Raw genomic sequence first — 15318 nt, forward strand, 5'->3', positions numbered from 1 at the left:
AGCGGAAGGGGGTTACTTTCTCTAAGAACAGCTGATTTGACAGAAAGGCAGAAAGATAATGCCCCACGAAATGCGTGTAGGTCAGAGCAAGAGCGGTGATGGAGCGTTGACGCGCGCGCGGGGGTGGTAGGAAGGAGCACGAGCGCTCGCACGCATACAAGAACGTGGGTGCGTGCGTGGTGCGTGTGACGAGCGTTCGTGAGTCGCTGGAGTTGGATGGTAAGGTGGAAAGGCGTGCGACGCGTGTCTCAGACGGACGGCGTATCAAAGGATATTTGCCTTGTCAACAACGCGGCTTTATGTGGAAACGCCGGTGCGTCTAGAAGGGAAGAACGATCGCTCGGGTCAAGATAATAGTAATGGGTATTATTACTTTGCTCTATTATTTTACGATCCGACGCAACGCTTCCTCGGAATCGATACGTTATCTCCGACGCGTCTTCCACGTGACCGTTTATGTAAATACCTGCTAAATAGCTAGCCACTTTTCTGTGGACGAGAAAAACCAATCGGGAACCTCGCATTTCAAATTCAAATCGCTTGGCCAAAGAGTGGCATAGGTGCGTAGTTGGAAATGGTTAATCAGCTCAATTCCATGGGAATCGCAGTTCCTTTTCCACCGGTAAATCACTGCGCTCGCGGTGATCGGCAGTGCGATGATTCATCCACGCAACGCGGTCACCGATAAAAGGCTCTCGCGGTTTCGCTATCTCGTTTCACCTCGGGAACCCCTCTTACATCGAGAAATTAGCTGCGAATTAATTATCTCCGCGCGACGGCTCGAGACAGCGCGCTGTAGCGAATCGGGGATGTCGCAAACAGAAACAATACCGTATTGGCATGAATGCGCCGTCATACGTGACTCCATTTGCCATTAGTAAAACATATTACGGATTTATGAGGGAAGTTAGGCGACCCGAGAATTCAGAGAATTGTGCAACTATGTGTGCAGGTAGAGTAGTTCACGCGTAACCTATTTTTTGTCGGTGCCATAGTGCGGCTTTAGAGGGTGAAGTCACCCCTCGAGAAGAATGCAGAATTTTCTTTTTCGGGGGATATCTCGAGAATGGTGAGAGATATCGAAAAGCGGTTTAAACAAAACTTGCATCTTTTTTATATATCTACAAAGCTGCGTTAAAATAATTATTGAGCGATCTATACTTTTCGAATTACCCTCACCACCAATCCTTAATTCGATCATTATTTTTGCGCAGTTTTGGAGATATATAAAAAAGATGCAAGTTTTGTTTAAACTTCTTTTCGATATCTCTCACCGTTCTCGAGATATCCCCCGAAAAAGAAAATTCTCCATTCTTCCCGAGGGGTGACTGCACCCCCTAATACCGCACTATGGTGCCAACAAAAATTGGTTTCTGTTACGGATCAGCTACTCTACTTGCACCCAAAGTTGCATAATTTTTTTAATTTTTGGGTTGCCTAACTCCCTTTATTAGCGCGTTCCTATTAGGTTACCCTGTGATTATCGCGGATTACCTAAAGTGTTATTCAACTGGTGGAAGTACCGACGTAACCACAGTCCTCCTTCAATGTCACGCTGGTATCCGAAGAAGCTGCAGGAGTCTCGTGAATCTCACGAGAGAAACCCTGTTTGTTTCAAGGCTTCAACCTTAAACACTAATATCGCGAAGCTTTTGCGGAGGAACGAAGCAGCATACTCGTCACACGTTGCTGCCTCGGAGAGTAAGGACCATTATTTGCAGGATGGCTGACTGACTAACCGACTTAGTCCCGAAAGCGAGAAGGATGCTCACCTGCATCTGCAGCCAGGAGTAATCGATGTAAGTGGTGGTGGTGGCGGTGACAGCGCCGGCGACGTTCGACGCGGAGGAGATCTGCTGCCAGTTGTCCTGGCCGGTACAGCCGAGCACCGGCAATCCGTCGGGTTGACCCCGATCCGGTACTATCTGATCGGCATACTGATAGGGTGGTTGAATGGTCGGCTGTCCGCCGGAAGGCAAACTGGCTGGATGAGGGTGCTGGGCCCCCGAGCCGGCACTGGCGGGCAAGCAGCACACGCTCACGTCCATCCGTGGTGGCGGAGAGTCGTAGAAACGTTGCTGCTCCGGCTCCGGTTCCGGCTCCGGCTCCGGCTCTGGCTGCTCCCAAATCGACCTCCCAAGGGTCAACCCCCGCGGAACCATCCAATCTGCGACCGACACCCCCTTCGCGTGTACCTCCTTTCTCACTCGAGATGCCACGCGAGAGACTGGGTTCGTCCGCCACCGTCTGGGTATTGCTACAACCCTATTAACCCTTGCTTCTTCTCCTCCGATCCTCCTCCTCCTCGACTCTCCCGTCGCTACGATCCTTCGTCACCTCACGAGCTCCTCCAGTCTTCTCCCGCACGCAAGTTTTTACTCCGATATCCTGCTATCGACAGCTATCTCTCGATAACGTAGTCTCAGGAACGTGCTAGGGCTAGCGCCACGTCGCGCGTCGGCGTCGCAACTCTCCCTGACGCTCCAAGGGTGCGACACGCGAGTATCGCTCCCAGCTTCTCGTCGAGATTCCAAACCCCCTGGAGGCTTTACGAATCCCAATACCGCTGGCTTCCAATATTATAATTGCTCGCCGTTCTTCTTCAGCGATCATGCTCCGCAGCGATCCACGATTCACCGTCCAGGTACCGCGAGGAATCCTTTACCGACGACGCAATCGTTCTCCACTGCGAACTGGCCAGCAGGGCAACTCTTCTCAACGAAACGCGAGACCATCTTTCCGCTGCCCTTCGCCCTTGTTCCGTAGAGGACGTTCGTCACGCGCGAACACACGCTCTCGGTACTCCTAATGTCATCATCGCACTCCTCGCACCTACCTCCTTTCAACTCGCGTCCGCGAAATACGAGCGGAAAAGAAATCTGTGCTTTATCCAAAAGCGAGGAACGAGTGTCGCGCACACCTTGGACAACAGTCATTATTTCGTATGGCGCGAGGGAATTCCATGTCTCCAACAAACTTTCCCATTGCTTGAGTAAGAAATTCAGCACATTCTGGTCCTCTTCCAAGGTGTTGGATTCGTTCACTTCTCGTTACTGTCGGTAGCCCTTGAAACCTCGCGGAATCCTTCGGGACCACTTGGGCGGACCGATCCCTGACCTCTTTTCGTTGCCGATTCGCGCGCTTTCAGAAAGAATCGAGGACGCTGACGACACAGACCTGCCGCTGTCGATGCGACGCCAGGAAGCAGCGGCAGGTATCGTCTCGACAGCCAGACATCCAGCGCTATCGCGATTTATCCGCTTCAGCGACTGCGGGGGATCTTCCGAATCCTTGGTTGTTTTTGCCTCGTCGACAGTGTCGTTCTAAACCTGCGAGCTAACCGCGGCAATGTCGCCTCCTCGGTATCGATCGGCACGAGTTGAAGAGGTCCAGCTATCCTTCGATCGTCGGAGGTGACACTCCGACGGTTTAGGCACACAACAGAGACACCCAGTCGACTTGCCACCGCAAGCGCGTATTGACGGTTCGATCGTGGAATTTACCAGCTTCAACCGATCGCGAGTTTCCCCGCGAATCCTTCGACGCGGCACCAACAGTTCGGCCCGCTCGGTTGCTCGTTCTCCTCTATCGAATCACTGGCAACTTATCGGCCCGAGACAGAAGGAAGCGGGAAACGAGAAACGATCCAACGACGGATCGATCGCAGGCGGCAAGGACTGCGATACGGTCGCGGCTTATCGCGAGCACCGTCCACGCATGACAACCAGACTCTCGTAGACGCGATACGTGAAACGCGCAGGAAGAAGAGGTGGGGTGCGCGAAAATGTAGAAGAGGGAGGACGAACGGCAGGAGGAGGAGGAGAAGGAGGTGGTGATGGTGGTGGTAAGAGGGTGGAGAGAAGGTGGAGGTGGAGGTGGAGTCGTAGAAGAACCCGAAAGAGAAGAGAACGTAAAGACGGATGGATGAAGTTATTGCCGAAAACTGAAGGGTGGCCTAGCAATAAACAAAGACGCAGAGGCGATCCACCCACTACGAGCAATGTTCTCGCGAGTGACAATGCTCGCTTCTGTTAACGCCTCGTCGTTCGTCTCTTCCGCGAGCTCTTCGCCTCCCACCCTTTCGCGTGAGCGCAGCTACCTAAAGAAGCGGAGGAAGGAAGAAAGAGCGCCAAACTCTTCGAGACTCGAAAACTGCGCGAGAAAGAGACCGACCAATAACGGGGGTTGAACGCGTAGATACGGTAGTTGCGCTACTCTAGAGTACCGACAGGGAAACTGCGGCAGCGACGATGACGACGCGATGACGACGATGACGGCGAGTGGTGGTGGGAAGGCGGTGGCAGTGGTGGAGGTGACGATGGTGGTGGCTCGGCGGTAAACGGTGGTAGGGGTGGAGAAACGGTGGTGGTGGAGGCGAGGGTGGCGAACGCAACTGGTGCTCGCGACGCGACAGTGGTGCACCCGATTGTGGTGCGGTGCACGCGCATGCGCGAACGCGTGTCGTCAAGGCAACGGTTCCGGAGTAACTGCCCGCGCCCGGTGAACGCTCAACGCAGCCCTCCACGAGCCGTACTCCTTTCGCTCCCTCTCTCCCTCTATCCTTTTCTCTTGCTCTAGCCAGCTAGCCCCCTCCGCCTCCAGCACATTATACTCTCCTCTCGCTCCCTCCGCGTGCTTCTGGCTGGCTCACGCCCCGAGCGCGACCGACCCGAGCAGTCTAGGCGGCCATCAAGCACGCCCCCGTCTCGTCGTCGCGACCCGTCTCCGTCTCTTTTCCTCTTTATCCGCTCCCTCTCCCAGCCCCCTAGCCCCCCAGCAGCCCATGTCATCAAGCTACGATACCGTCCGCGGTACCACTCTGCCTCGCTTCTTCTCTTTTCCTCCTTCTGCCCTTTTCTCCGCCAGAGGATCTCTCTCTCTCTCTCTTCTGTGCTTCGTTTTCCTTCTCTCGGCAAACTTCTCCCTCCCTCGCTCTCTCGCAGCGTGCACTCCTGCACTCGCGTACTCGCGCACACCCGCCGATCTTCCTTCCTTTTCCATGCTTTCGCTCTGTCCTACTTCTTCCCGAAGGAGGCTCGTTCTCCTTCTCCCTTCAACCGCGCAGAAGACGGAACGTTTATCGCCGAAAGGTATCGAGAGCCTCCCCGACACTTTGGCACACTTTTCTTGGCCGGTGCTCTGGTACTTCTTTTTTCTTCTTCTCGACACGATGTTGAACAGTGCCATGGGTTCAACACCTAATGTCCCTATTCGAATTTGTAATATGTATAACAACAATCGAAGTCTTCGCGTACACTCGACAATCTCCACGATTTCGCCAAATCTAATACCTAAAGGCGGTTTCGTTCATTGAGAATCTTTCGATTGTATGGTTATGTTTGCTGCTATTGGCCGCAAGCGAAATACTTACAGTTATCGTGTCACGATCTCTGACGTTGTACAAAAGTATGAGAATACACCTGAAACAAAACACCTTCGACTGGTCCATATCCAATAGCCGTCGAACGTTAATTTCGCATTACATCGCGCTGCACCGCGCCTTCGCAGCTCCGTGTGGAAAACGCGGGAGTACGCAGGGTTACGCGCGGCCGAGAGATCCTCCGTCTATTTGATCGGGTCCCGTTTCGCTGGCAACCGCGAACTTCCGTCTCCCTCTCGTTCGCGGGATTTCCTTCTCTCGATCCTCTTCTTGGACAACGGGAACAGCCATAGCCATTCCGCCAACGCTCGCCTGACGTCACCGTACTACGACTAACGCTAACGTCTTCTCTCTCGTTCCGCGGCTATCATCCGCGCGTAGATAAGTTTTTGCCGTTCGTCGCGGAACATCGCTCGATCGCAGTTGCGTGTCGTACATACCTACGGCTGACAGATGGGGACAAAAGCTGCGGAGAATTCTAGCTTCGCTAATTCCATAAGCAGTGCACCGGTTTATCGACCACCCTGCAATACCCCGAATCAAAAATCCTTGCGAAGACCGACGCTCCCAGCGCCACCGCGAGTGCGTTATTTTTATTTATCTTATGCCGACCGCGGGGAACGACATGGGCACGTGAAAATACGTAAAATCCAGCGGGCTCCCTGAAGGTGGTCGTGAACCCGGTGAAATTCGGAGTACTGCATACGACCGCGGCGAAGCGCTGTGTTGTGTTCGTGTGCTATGTGTGCGGCGACATGCATCTCGAATCTCTCCCCTCCCACCGAGCCAGAGATTCCCTTTCTCTTTAGATTGTGAAACGATTTTCTATCGCGGCGCTTTAGCTTTGCGGATTTATTATATATGCAACGGATTACGCAAATTACGACAAAGTGCAAATATTTCACATGACCTGCACCTGCATGACTCCCCTTTCTACGCGCGATCATTTAAGATTTAAGCTTTAAGCGGACACGCGAGTCGTAACGAGGCGGTCTCGTCGCCAGTTTATAATCCGTCCCATGAGAGTCCCTCCGGTAAAACCCCCTGCATTCCAAATTCGCACACATCCAGTTCCTAACCTCCATAACCGTCCGACATCCATCGGAAGTGGAACCTTCTGGTCGTTCCTCCTTTTACTAATTGTAAGTCTGTGGTAGTTCATTGCATTGATTAATTTTAAAATCGATGTTTCATGGAAAGCGACACAATTCGGCGCAGCTTTCGGTACTTCTTTAACCGCTACTACTCTTCGTAGGCTTTACTGCCCCCAATTACTGCAACTTTAAATTAAAGTTCGCCGTGAAACCCGATACCTATTACCTACATACCTACTCCTCCCCGAACCACGGTTTCTCCTTCCTATTTTCAACGACCAAACGCGTCAAGTGCTACTTACCTACCTGGTAGACTGACAGGATTATAAATTTGCAATTTTATTCTGTACACGTTTCCCTTTTTACTTCGTGGATATCCTTTACTTACAGTTACGGCATTATTATTTTTACCGTCGGACCTTTCGATATTCTACCGTGCTTCCATCTTCTTGCGACGATACAAAAACATCGACAATTGGGTGTGTATAATTATACCTACGACAGAGAAATACCGACACAGAGAGTTGATCGGAGGGAAAGAGAATCGAGCGTGGAGGGAAACGCGAACAGTGGAGAGCAGAAGGAGGGAAGAGGCTGGAAATGGTTCAGGCAAATTGGTAGCCAAAGAACGTGTGAAAAATCACTCCGCGGGGTCGTGGAAGCGACTAAGCTTAGAATTCGTGTTGCATCACAGACAATCCCCCACTATCAGGACGGAAGCAGCGCAACTTATGAATGGAAGTACTCGCCCATTGGTCGCCTTCGATAGCCAATGGCTGGCTGCTCGCAGCCCTCTTTACGCGATTCCGCGCGTGTTCCGCTGCCGCGCAGCAAACAATCGCAGCTAGCGATGGGCTCGATGCAACTCGAAGCGCTTCCAGGTCCCAGCTTTAGAATCGTCACCACCAACGTTTCGATTCCACTATATCGACATTAGGCAACGTAGGAACATAGAACGCGTGAAAACCTCACGCTGGACACTTCCATCTCTTCCAGCTGGATATCCCGTCATCAAATTTTGGAAATTTCGAATCGGAACTCCTTTGAACCGCGTTACCTCCAGCATACGTAGTCATACGTAGTACAGTGATTCCCAACGAATGGGTCGCGACATGTTCTCTGGGGGGCCGCCACGTTTTTTTTTTTTTAATATTATTAAGTCAGAATTATATTCTGAAATAATTTTAAATAGTTTTAACGTGTTTTCTTTACCTTATTGAATTTGCCTTACCTTATATATAGGGAGGAGGGGTTGCAGGTTATTTGAATATTACAAAAGGGGATCGCGGCTCAAGAAAGGTTGAGAAACACTGACCTCGTAATTTAAATTCGCTAAAGACCAATAAATGGACGAATTTTATTTACAGTTAAATGGTGCCGCGTAACTATTCCCCGACTGTGTTAGAATTAAAAAGACGCTCTCGAGGAACTCCAAACAGGCAAAATGAAACTGCACGGTGACATCTACTGTATAAAAGCGTTAACATAATGCAAAAGGTGAGCAGTTGGGCACACGATGTGCCATGTCCGATCACGATAAGATTCTCTTAAATTTCTATGCATCGCAATTCATAGTTCCTTGTAATTCGTGGGCGATGACTTGGATAGATATCTGCAGCCGGTCAGCGGGAGTATTTGTTGCATGATCCACCATGAGAAATAGAGTCGCGCTGATCGATTCGTTCGTAGCCCGTGGCTGACGATTGATATCGTATGTATGTAGGTGAATAAGATCATCGTCTTTAATTGTCGCACGGGTATCGAGTCAGTTCGATGGTATAATAATGAGGCAAAAAGAGAACAAGAGTGAGAGGAGGTTGAAAGAGGCAACGACGGGAAATTAGCATAATGATAGGTATGAGTGTCGCTTTATAGTCTTCTTTCGAATTGTAAATCCGACGCTCGGTACATCTTTAATTATACGTAGGTACCTCCCGTTACGATATCTGAATCATGCGTATGGTGTAACCATATCTACATACAGCATTGTTGACTCATTTCTTCAACGATCTTGAGTCAAAACTGCTTGATATTAATAACGCCTAGGCCGAAGCTACTGATTGGCTTTCACGTGTAAAAACTAAGTAAACGAAATGTTTCGATACCGTAAACGATTCGTGCGAAGATTCTTCGACTAGAACATATCCATTTTCATCAATAATCTCTATCAGAGTCGGAGAGCGAATTTAGCCTAACGCGTGAAACTTATAGCGCGAATGACAAATGAATAATATCGGGGCAGGCGATTACTCACGTGACTCTTTACGCGCGCGGAAAAGCCGGTACGCGCTAATGGAATCGTCGCGGTAGGAGAATGTAGCAAATACCGAATAGCAATTATTGGCTAACGTATGCTAAGTATAGGGCAGAGTCGTCGGCAACGCTCTTATGAGAGGGAAATGAAATTCTATTGGGCACGTCAAGGTGATGGTAAGATGACACCATATCCGCCACAAGAGCGCACATAATATTGTGCATTCGCATATATACGCTCTGTCGCGCATCGATCCGCGCTAAATCTTTTGCTATATAGCTCCCACGTTTTTACAGAGGCATATTTTAACGAACATTTCGCTTTTTATCATATACCTTTATTCATGTCACTTTATTCAGTGGCGGATTTAAGGAAAAAGGCCCAGGTGGCAAACGTTCTAAGGGGCCCATTTTTGGGGGGAAATGAAGAGGTAATTTACTAAAAACACGCTAAGTGTAGTACAGTACAGGAAAAACAAATATAGTTTAGATAGTCATTATTTATTTTTTTTTTTGAAGATGGGGCCCTCGAAGGTCCTTCCGGGCAGGGGCCCAGGCCGCAACTGCTCATCGGCCACCCGTTAAATCCGCCACTGACTTTATTCTTTCATATATCTCTATACGAGAACAATCTTTTCCGATCTAATTGTTACGATTTTTTTTAGCAGTGATACATACACCCAAGCAAAGCGTGTGTAAAGAGTATCGTTACATCTTATAGAGGACTTCAATATCTTCCAAATTTATTATAGAATATATATATATATATAGGGTGTGTATGTACAAACGCATATATGCCAATTCTAAAGATATCCATGATTAATGCACGCATGCCATTTATTTCAACTCCAAATATTATCTTCTTTACTATCTGATTTGAAATCTGTATCGTCCATGAGTTCTTTGTCTGGTTTTGGCTTCTCCTTGGCCGCAAATCTATAACTAAAAATTTAAACATACACGAGTAAACAGTATCTCCCTGTACACTATAATAAAAAATTCACGCATAGCGAGTTCAATTCTAAATAGATTATTAGTAAATTATACCCTTGATAATTGTTGTAGTATTCTGCCCTATTTTTATTCCGTAAAGTATCGTACGTTACGCGAGGCTTCAGATTAATCGGCTTGTCGCTTGGTAATTCCTCTTCTGAATTGTTAAATGTATCGAGTTCGTCGCCTTGAAATAAAATTAGTAAACTCGTTAGCTGACAAAATTGAGGTGGCCTTTTGGTGGACTTACCGAGTCCAACATTGCTGTCCGAGTAAGTATCGAGACTACTCCACACCGGCTGTTGCTCGGTCAATTGGCCAAAAGATCTCGTAGGCTCGCTCCGTCGATTATAATTACTGTTCGAAACATTTTTAAACACCCATTTTACAGCTTCGTACAAAATAGAAAAGGATTATTACAAAGAATAAGTAATACCTTGTATCGAAACTTCTTCTATTCTTCATCATGTTGGCGACAGAAGGCGCATGTTTTTCCAAACACACTAGGCTGTAGTATACCCTTCCCACTGTGTATCCCAATAAACCCATAATGGTTATGGATACTCTTCCTACCGTGCTACTTGGTTTGAAAGGGACCAACTTGTACGTGGTAAATGCGCTCAATGCTCCGAGAGGTATAGCAGAAAAGAAAACTGCTTCTGTACTCATACACTTACTATAAGCATCTCTAGTTTCTTGCGGTAAAGCGTGAAACTAAAATTTAACCATTCTTTAGTTTCAAGTTTAAGAGGCTTCTCTTATTTAACATAATACGATATGACATTACTGCTAATAGAAGGCTTTTAATATTGCCTGGTTTAGTACACGTACTTATAACGTTTAAGCATAGTAATTTACCGTTTCAAATACAGTTTTGGAGAACTGCTCTGCCTTCTCTAATGTGTTATTTTGCATGGTGCTATTGATCAACGGTAAATCACTTGGATAACATAAATTTTCGCCGGTTGATGAAAATGACAATACGCCGAGTGACGGGATTACAGACACGCGAATCACAGGTAAAGATTATCGCTGAATCTAGCATCGCTGGCTCCTCCAGTGAATAAATCGCAAACTGCTTGTCGGGTTTCTTAAACAGCGGAGTATTCAAACGTTGTATTCCTTTCGATGAAAAAATTAGGGTAATGAACGTGTTAAAGTAAAGACTATACCTAATAACAAATATCTAGATTTTATTATCCCTACATTAAGTTATTGTAAGACCGGCGAGAGAGACAGGGGCGGATTTGGAGATTCAGGGCCCCTAGGCTGACACGCGTCTGCCACCCTTTCCGCGAAATGTCATCAAATATTTTAATTTAAATGAGTCGAGATAATTTCAAAATTAATTCAATATGGCAACGCACATACCTATAAGTTAATGCTAATTCGATACATTGTTTTTAAGAAGAATTGTTTTCACAGCTGTCCCTGTGTTTAACCTTTTCGAATTTCTTTCGCTCAAAATTTGCCGCCCTAGGCTGCATTAGCCTATACACAAAACCGCCCCTGGGTTAACGAAAATAGTTTATTTTCTTTAATTTCCGGCTTGTTCCCTCTCTAGAGGCGGTATTATCAGTTTTATTCCGTACCTAATTTAAAAAGTAGATTTCTCTATAATAATTCGTAATTTACTAGAATGTATTATATATTATATGTATTATATATATAGCTGGAAAAGTAATGAATTCAAATAATAAATTGTAATATAATGATTACTTGCAGTAGCGGATTGCAGCAGGTGCCGCCTGGGCCCCTGCCCAGAAGGCCCCCAAGGCCTTATCTTCCAAATAAAATTATGATTTTATCCATACACTATATTGTTTTTTGTTTCCCATAATATTCATACCACACGTGTGTAAATTTATTTGTAATTCAGTTATGTATACATGGTGTCCCAAAACATTTCCCACCTGGGCCGTTTTCCTTAAATCCACCAATGATAACACACTGTAACTTTATGTACCATTACCAGTGGTGGGTCCGTATTTTACCTTTTGTAGAAAAGTGAATTCTCTACGTGTAGAATAAGACGTAGTAAATAACAACTTTGTTACGTGCATGTATTTTACTGTATAAACTCATATTGTTTGAAAAAACAACGTTGCAGACTGTGGAACGCTATAATCTGCATGAACATATCGTATTCATTAAATTCAGAATTGCAATAACATACTTATTGTTGGATGATGAACTTTTCCGACCATCTATATAAAAGTAGAACTGCATCTTTGGATTCCACACTGATTATTGACTTTTTATAATCATGAAATTTTGCGTTAAATAAATTATTCGAAAACGTCGTTCGAGTTGGAATTTTACGAGCTGGATTCAATTTTTTAACAAAGTTCCTAAAATGGTCAGATTCAATAATACTAAATGGAATGTTACATTCAAAGAAATAATCAAAGGAATATTAATGCCGATATATGTAAAAAATTCGAGTATCTTTTGCAAACACCAAAGATATGAAATTTACTAAAAAATTTCAAATTATTTATTATTTTATAATTATATTCCATTCTTTCTTTTTAAAGTAATTTAAAATTTTGTACAGTAAAATTCAATGCAATAGGTAAACATTAATAGTTCATATTTGAATTTTTGACATTGAATACATTTTCTACAATTATTTACATTTTATGCGCGTGTCAAGTAGTAAATTCGAAGTAACATAGTAAACCCACCTCTGACCATTACTACATTTTTATGCTATTTTAGAAAATGCATTTACATACACCAAACTGTTCTGAAACATAGAAAATGCGTAGTTTTATCCATTCACAAAAGCTCATACCCACATGTACATTCTTTGGTAATTTAAAAATAGTATTCCAAGTGTTCGCAGGATTCTGTTTAAAAAAAAAAAGAGGAACTTACAACACACGCTACATAAAGCAGTTTATTCACGCCTGTGTGTTAATTTAATAAGTACAGTAGCTTGTATTACATTACAACTCACTAGAAAGATATTTCGTATGTCTTGTTCCATTTGTACTTTATATTTTATTATACATTATACATTAAATATTATTACATTGTATAAAGCAGGTACTTGAGAAAGTAACAATTCGGTAATAATATATATAATATTTAAATATTCATCTATACTTATGTACATTAATACGAATGAAAAATATTAAACACTTGCAATATAACTTTGGACTAAATTTTAATATATCCACTTCAGTTGCAAAGTGAATTAAAATATTGTTAGGTTCAATTTAACATCTTCCTCCCAGGTATAAATTTATTAAGCTTATCATTTATTATCTTCCTCTGTCGTTTCTCAACCCATAAATTATCTTTGCGAAAATCTATGTTCTACACTGCACTGGAATATTCTGCGTTTCCGTGGATATTATTTACAAGGACTTTCCTCTTGCAAATTTTCCATTCGCCACTTATGAACAAGATGAAAATACATATAATGACATACGTAGCGCTCATAAGTTAAAAATGGGGGAACGGTGCTAATGGAGTAACGCCGTCTCCTATAAAAGTGGCCGTTTGGAAATAGGAAGTACTCTTGAAAATGTTGTGTAACAGTGAAGCTAAAGAACGCTTTAAAGCCTCGGAAATACTTTATTCTATTCTGATTCTGTTATATATATCTGTGCAACTAAGCGTACCGTTATCCGTGCCTATGGATTACAGTACAACTACAATGTTAACGAACAATGCGACGAATGATTCGCTCGACGATAGTTTGTAAGGAAACGTAATTCTAAAAAGCTTTTACTACCTAACTGTATTTATCAAAGCGCTACTTTATGTAATACAAGCATTATCCTTTTATGTTACAGATACGTCATAAAAGCAGTGGTATACGAGATTGGTATTCTGACAGACGCGAATAGTACAGCTGACAATACTACCGAAAGGTAAAGTAGAATTAACGTTTCGGCGTTTATTTGAATTTTTCAATGTAAATATCATAGAATAAAAACGAAATATTAACAAGGTGTAAAAATCATGGTTCTAAGCATACTTTTACACTGGAGCTGCGATAGAAACTGTAAGAGCGTCGATCAGGCGCTCATATCGTTGGTCATCTCTTAGTAAGCTTAATACTGCTCGCTGCTTCAGTGTAAGCACATCCGTTATAAAACTATAAAATGTATTTCTAAGCTTCGCTCTTATCGTTTATCGCAGCTCCAACGCAATTGTACCCTAAGTAGGGTCATTCTGCTTACTGCGCTACAAACTCTTCTTTCGTATGAACTGTTTTTAAGTGCAAACCTTCCTATTACTTTACTTTGTCCATAGACAAGAAGAAGTTAAAATTTCATTCTACAATCCACCAAACACAAGTAACAGGCCTTAAAGAATGCCGAAGCGTATGTATCTGCTATTATTTCACTCACTTTGTACAGCCAACTGTACGATGTAAATAACATAAATGTGAAGCGATGCAGAGAGCGAAGGATTTTCAACAGTAACAAAGTTCTTGCGACAAGCATTCGTAGCGCCGTGAAACTATAACGAACTGGGAAACTTACTTATATTTGAGTTAGATCTAACTTGAAATGAGTATACATAAAAATGCAATTATTCACTGTAAATAAGTTTTCATTTTTTAGTTAAAAAATATTTATTTTATCATGACATATAAAGGATGAATAGATACCCTTAAATGATTTATGTACTAATAACAATTACTTTTCATGTATCTGAATGTACATGAACAATAAGTATATAACAGAATAAATTACATGAAACAGAAACGTAAGATATTATTGTCTTGTATTCCCTTCTACGTTTGATATGTAATCTGTTGAGCAGAAACTATTCGTTAGTCTCAAAAAGAATAATGTAAAATGAAATAAATGTATGAAATAACAAATTAATTTTTCTTTGTAATATACATAGACTCCCTGTCATTTAAGAAGGAACCTGCCGACCGACGAGTTTAGACCGGTTCTGCGCAGGTTGACGCTCATTGGTGCCGGGAGAAGCCACTATTGGCTGCACCCCCACCAATGCTTTTTCGGAGCCAATGAGCTCATTCTACATGCGCGAAACGGGTTCCTTCTTAAACGACACAGAGTGTACATATAGGTTTATTACGTACGTCATAAGAAAATGGAGAGGAAAAAAGAATTGTTAAACGAAGAAAAAGTTGCTGATTAGGGTTATACAGACTAGAGACTAATTGTATACACGTAGTCTTAATTATAACTTAGAACAATTGCGCTTAATGCGGTTAATAACACATAAATAGGAGAAGTCAAATAAACTTGATGCGTAACTTAAAAATTAGTACCGAAAGATATAAAAACTATACCGTCCTAGCAAGGAGAAAGTGAAAAAGAAGAGAAGTAAAAGAAAAAGAGATAGTGGACGATAAAATATCTGGGTAAAATGGTAAAAATGAAAACCTCCCCGGCGGGGAATCGAACCCCGGTCTCCCGCGTGACAGGCGGGGATACTGACCACTATACTACCGAGGAATTTTTCTTTGAATGTTTTTGAAAATTTGTATTTAATTATAATTTTTGGGCGCGAACACATATATAGATAGAATTACTGAAACGAATTATACATATACACTAAGATTTAGGAGATAAACTTATAAACTATCTTAAATGTTGCGTG

The 15318-nt window shown here is 43.9% G+C and overlaps 3 protein-coding genes and 1 non-coding gene across 6 annotated transcripts in view; 1 reads left to right on the forward strand and 3 right to left on the reverse strand.

Moving 5' to 3' along the window:
• The window catches only part of LOC143375999 (uncharacterized), a 103473-nt gene extending 98876 nt beyond the window's left edge, over positions 1–4597 (reverse strand). The window contains exon 1 of one of the 2 annotated variants that reach the window (XM_076825777.1): positions 1773–4597. In XM_076825777.1, coding sequence (XP_076681892.1) covers positions 1773–2162 — 390 coding nt within the window. In that variant the 5' untranslated portion in view covers positions 2163–4597. The remainder of the gene's footprint in view (positions 1–1772) is intronic. The other variant, XM_076825785.1, reaches the window with a different exon arrangement.
• A 4845-nt stretch (positions 4598–9442) lies between these two features.
• LOC143376172 (uncharacterized) lies at positions 9443–10789 on the reverse strand. 2 transcript variants are annotated; one of them, XM_076826132.1, is made up of 5 exons: positions 10579–10789; positions 10157–10434; positions 9971–10077; positions 9775–9907; positions 9443–9663 (listed from the first exon to the last, which is right to left on the reverse strand). In XM_076826132.1, the coding sequence occupies exons 1-5, from the start codon at positions 10633–10635 to the stop codon at positions 9570–9572; spliced, it is 669 nt and encodes a 222-aa protein (XP_076682247.1). In that variant the 5' UTR covers positions 10636–10789; the 3' UTR covers positions 9443–9569. The 2 variants fall into 2 exon arrangements, with proteins under 2 accessions (XP_076682247.1, XP_076682238.1); XM_076826123.1 differs by having other exon boundaries at positions 9443–9669; positions 10579–10770.
• A 2131-nt stretch (positions 10790–12920) lies between these two features.
• LOC143376182 (uncharacterized) lies at positions 12921–14566 on the forward strand. The gene is made up of 3 exons (XM_076826145.1): positions 12921–13431; positions 13527–13604; positions 13990–14566. Exons 1-3 carry the CDS (start codon positions 13256–13258, stop codon positions 14045–14047), a joined length of 312 nt encoding a protein of 103 aa, XP_076682260.1. The 5' UTR covers positions 12921–13255; the 3' UTR covers positions 14048–14566.
• A 535-nt stretch (positions 14567–15101) lies between these two features.
• Positions 15102–15173, reverse strand: Trnad-guc (transfer RNA aspartic acid (anticodon GUC)). Its single transcript has one exon. It is a non-coding gene; the product is annotated as a tRNA-Asp (tRNA).
• Between the last annotated feature and the right edge of the window lie 145 nt (positions 15174–15318).

This window comes from Andrena cerasifolii, chromosome 1, assembly GCF_050908995.1.
Source record: "Andrena cerasifolii isolate SP2316 chromosome 1, iyAndCera1_principal, whole genome shotgun sequence".
NCBI lineage: Eukaryota > Metazoa > Arthropoda > Insecta > Hymenoptera > Andrenidae > Andrena > Andrena cerasifolii.

Excerpts from the sequence above, each read along its gene's own strand:
- LOC143376172 (XM_076826123.1), bottom strand. The coding sequence starts at position 10,635 with ATGCAAAATAACACATTAGAGAAGGCAGAGCAGTTCTCCAAAACTGTA. Across the intron at positions 10,435-10,578 it reads CCAAAACTGTATTTGAAACG|TTTCACGCTTTACCGCAAGA; the intron begins GTAAATTACTAT and ends GTTAAATTTTAG. Across the intron at positions 9,908-9,970 it reads GGACAGCAATGTTGGACTCG|GCGACGAACTCGATACATTT; the intron begins GTAAGTCCACCA and ends TTTTATTTCAAG.
- LOC143376182 (XM_076826145.1), top strand. The coding sequence starts at position 13,256 with ATGTTGTGTAACAGTGAAGCTAAAGAACGCTTTAAAGCCTCGGAAATA. Across the intron at positions 13,432-13,526 it reads GATTCGCTCGACGATAGTTT|ATACGTCATAAAAGCAGTGG; the intron begins GTAAGGAAACGT and ends TTTATGTTACAG. Across the intron at positions 13,605-13,989 it reads GCTGACAATACTACCGAAAG|ACAAGAAGAAGTTAAAATTT; the intron begins GTAAAGTAGAAT and ends CTTTGTCCATAG.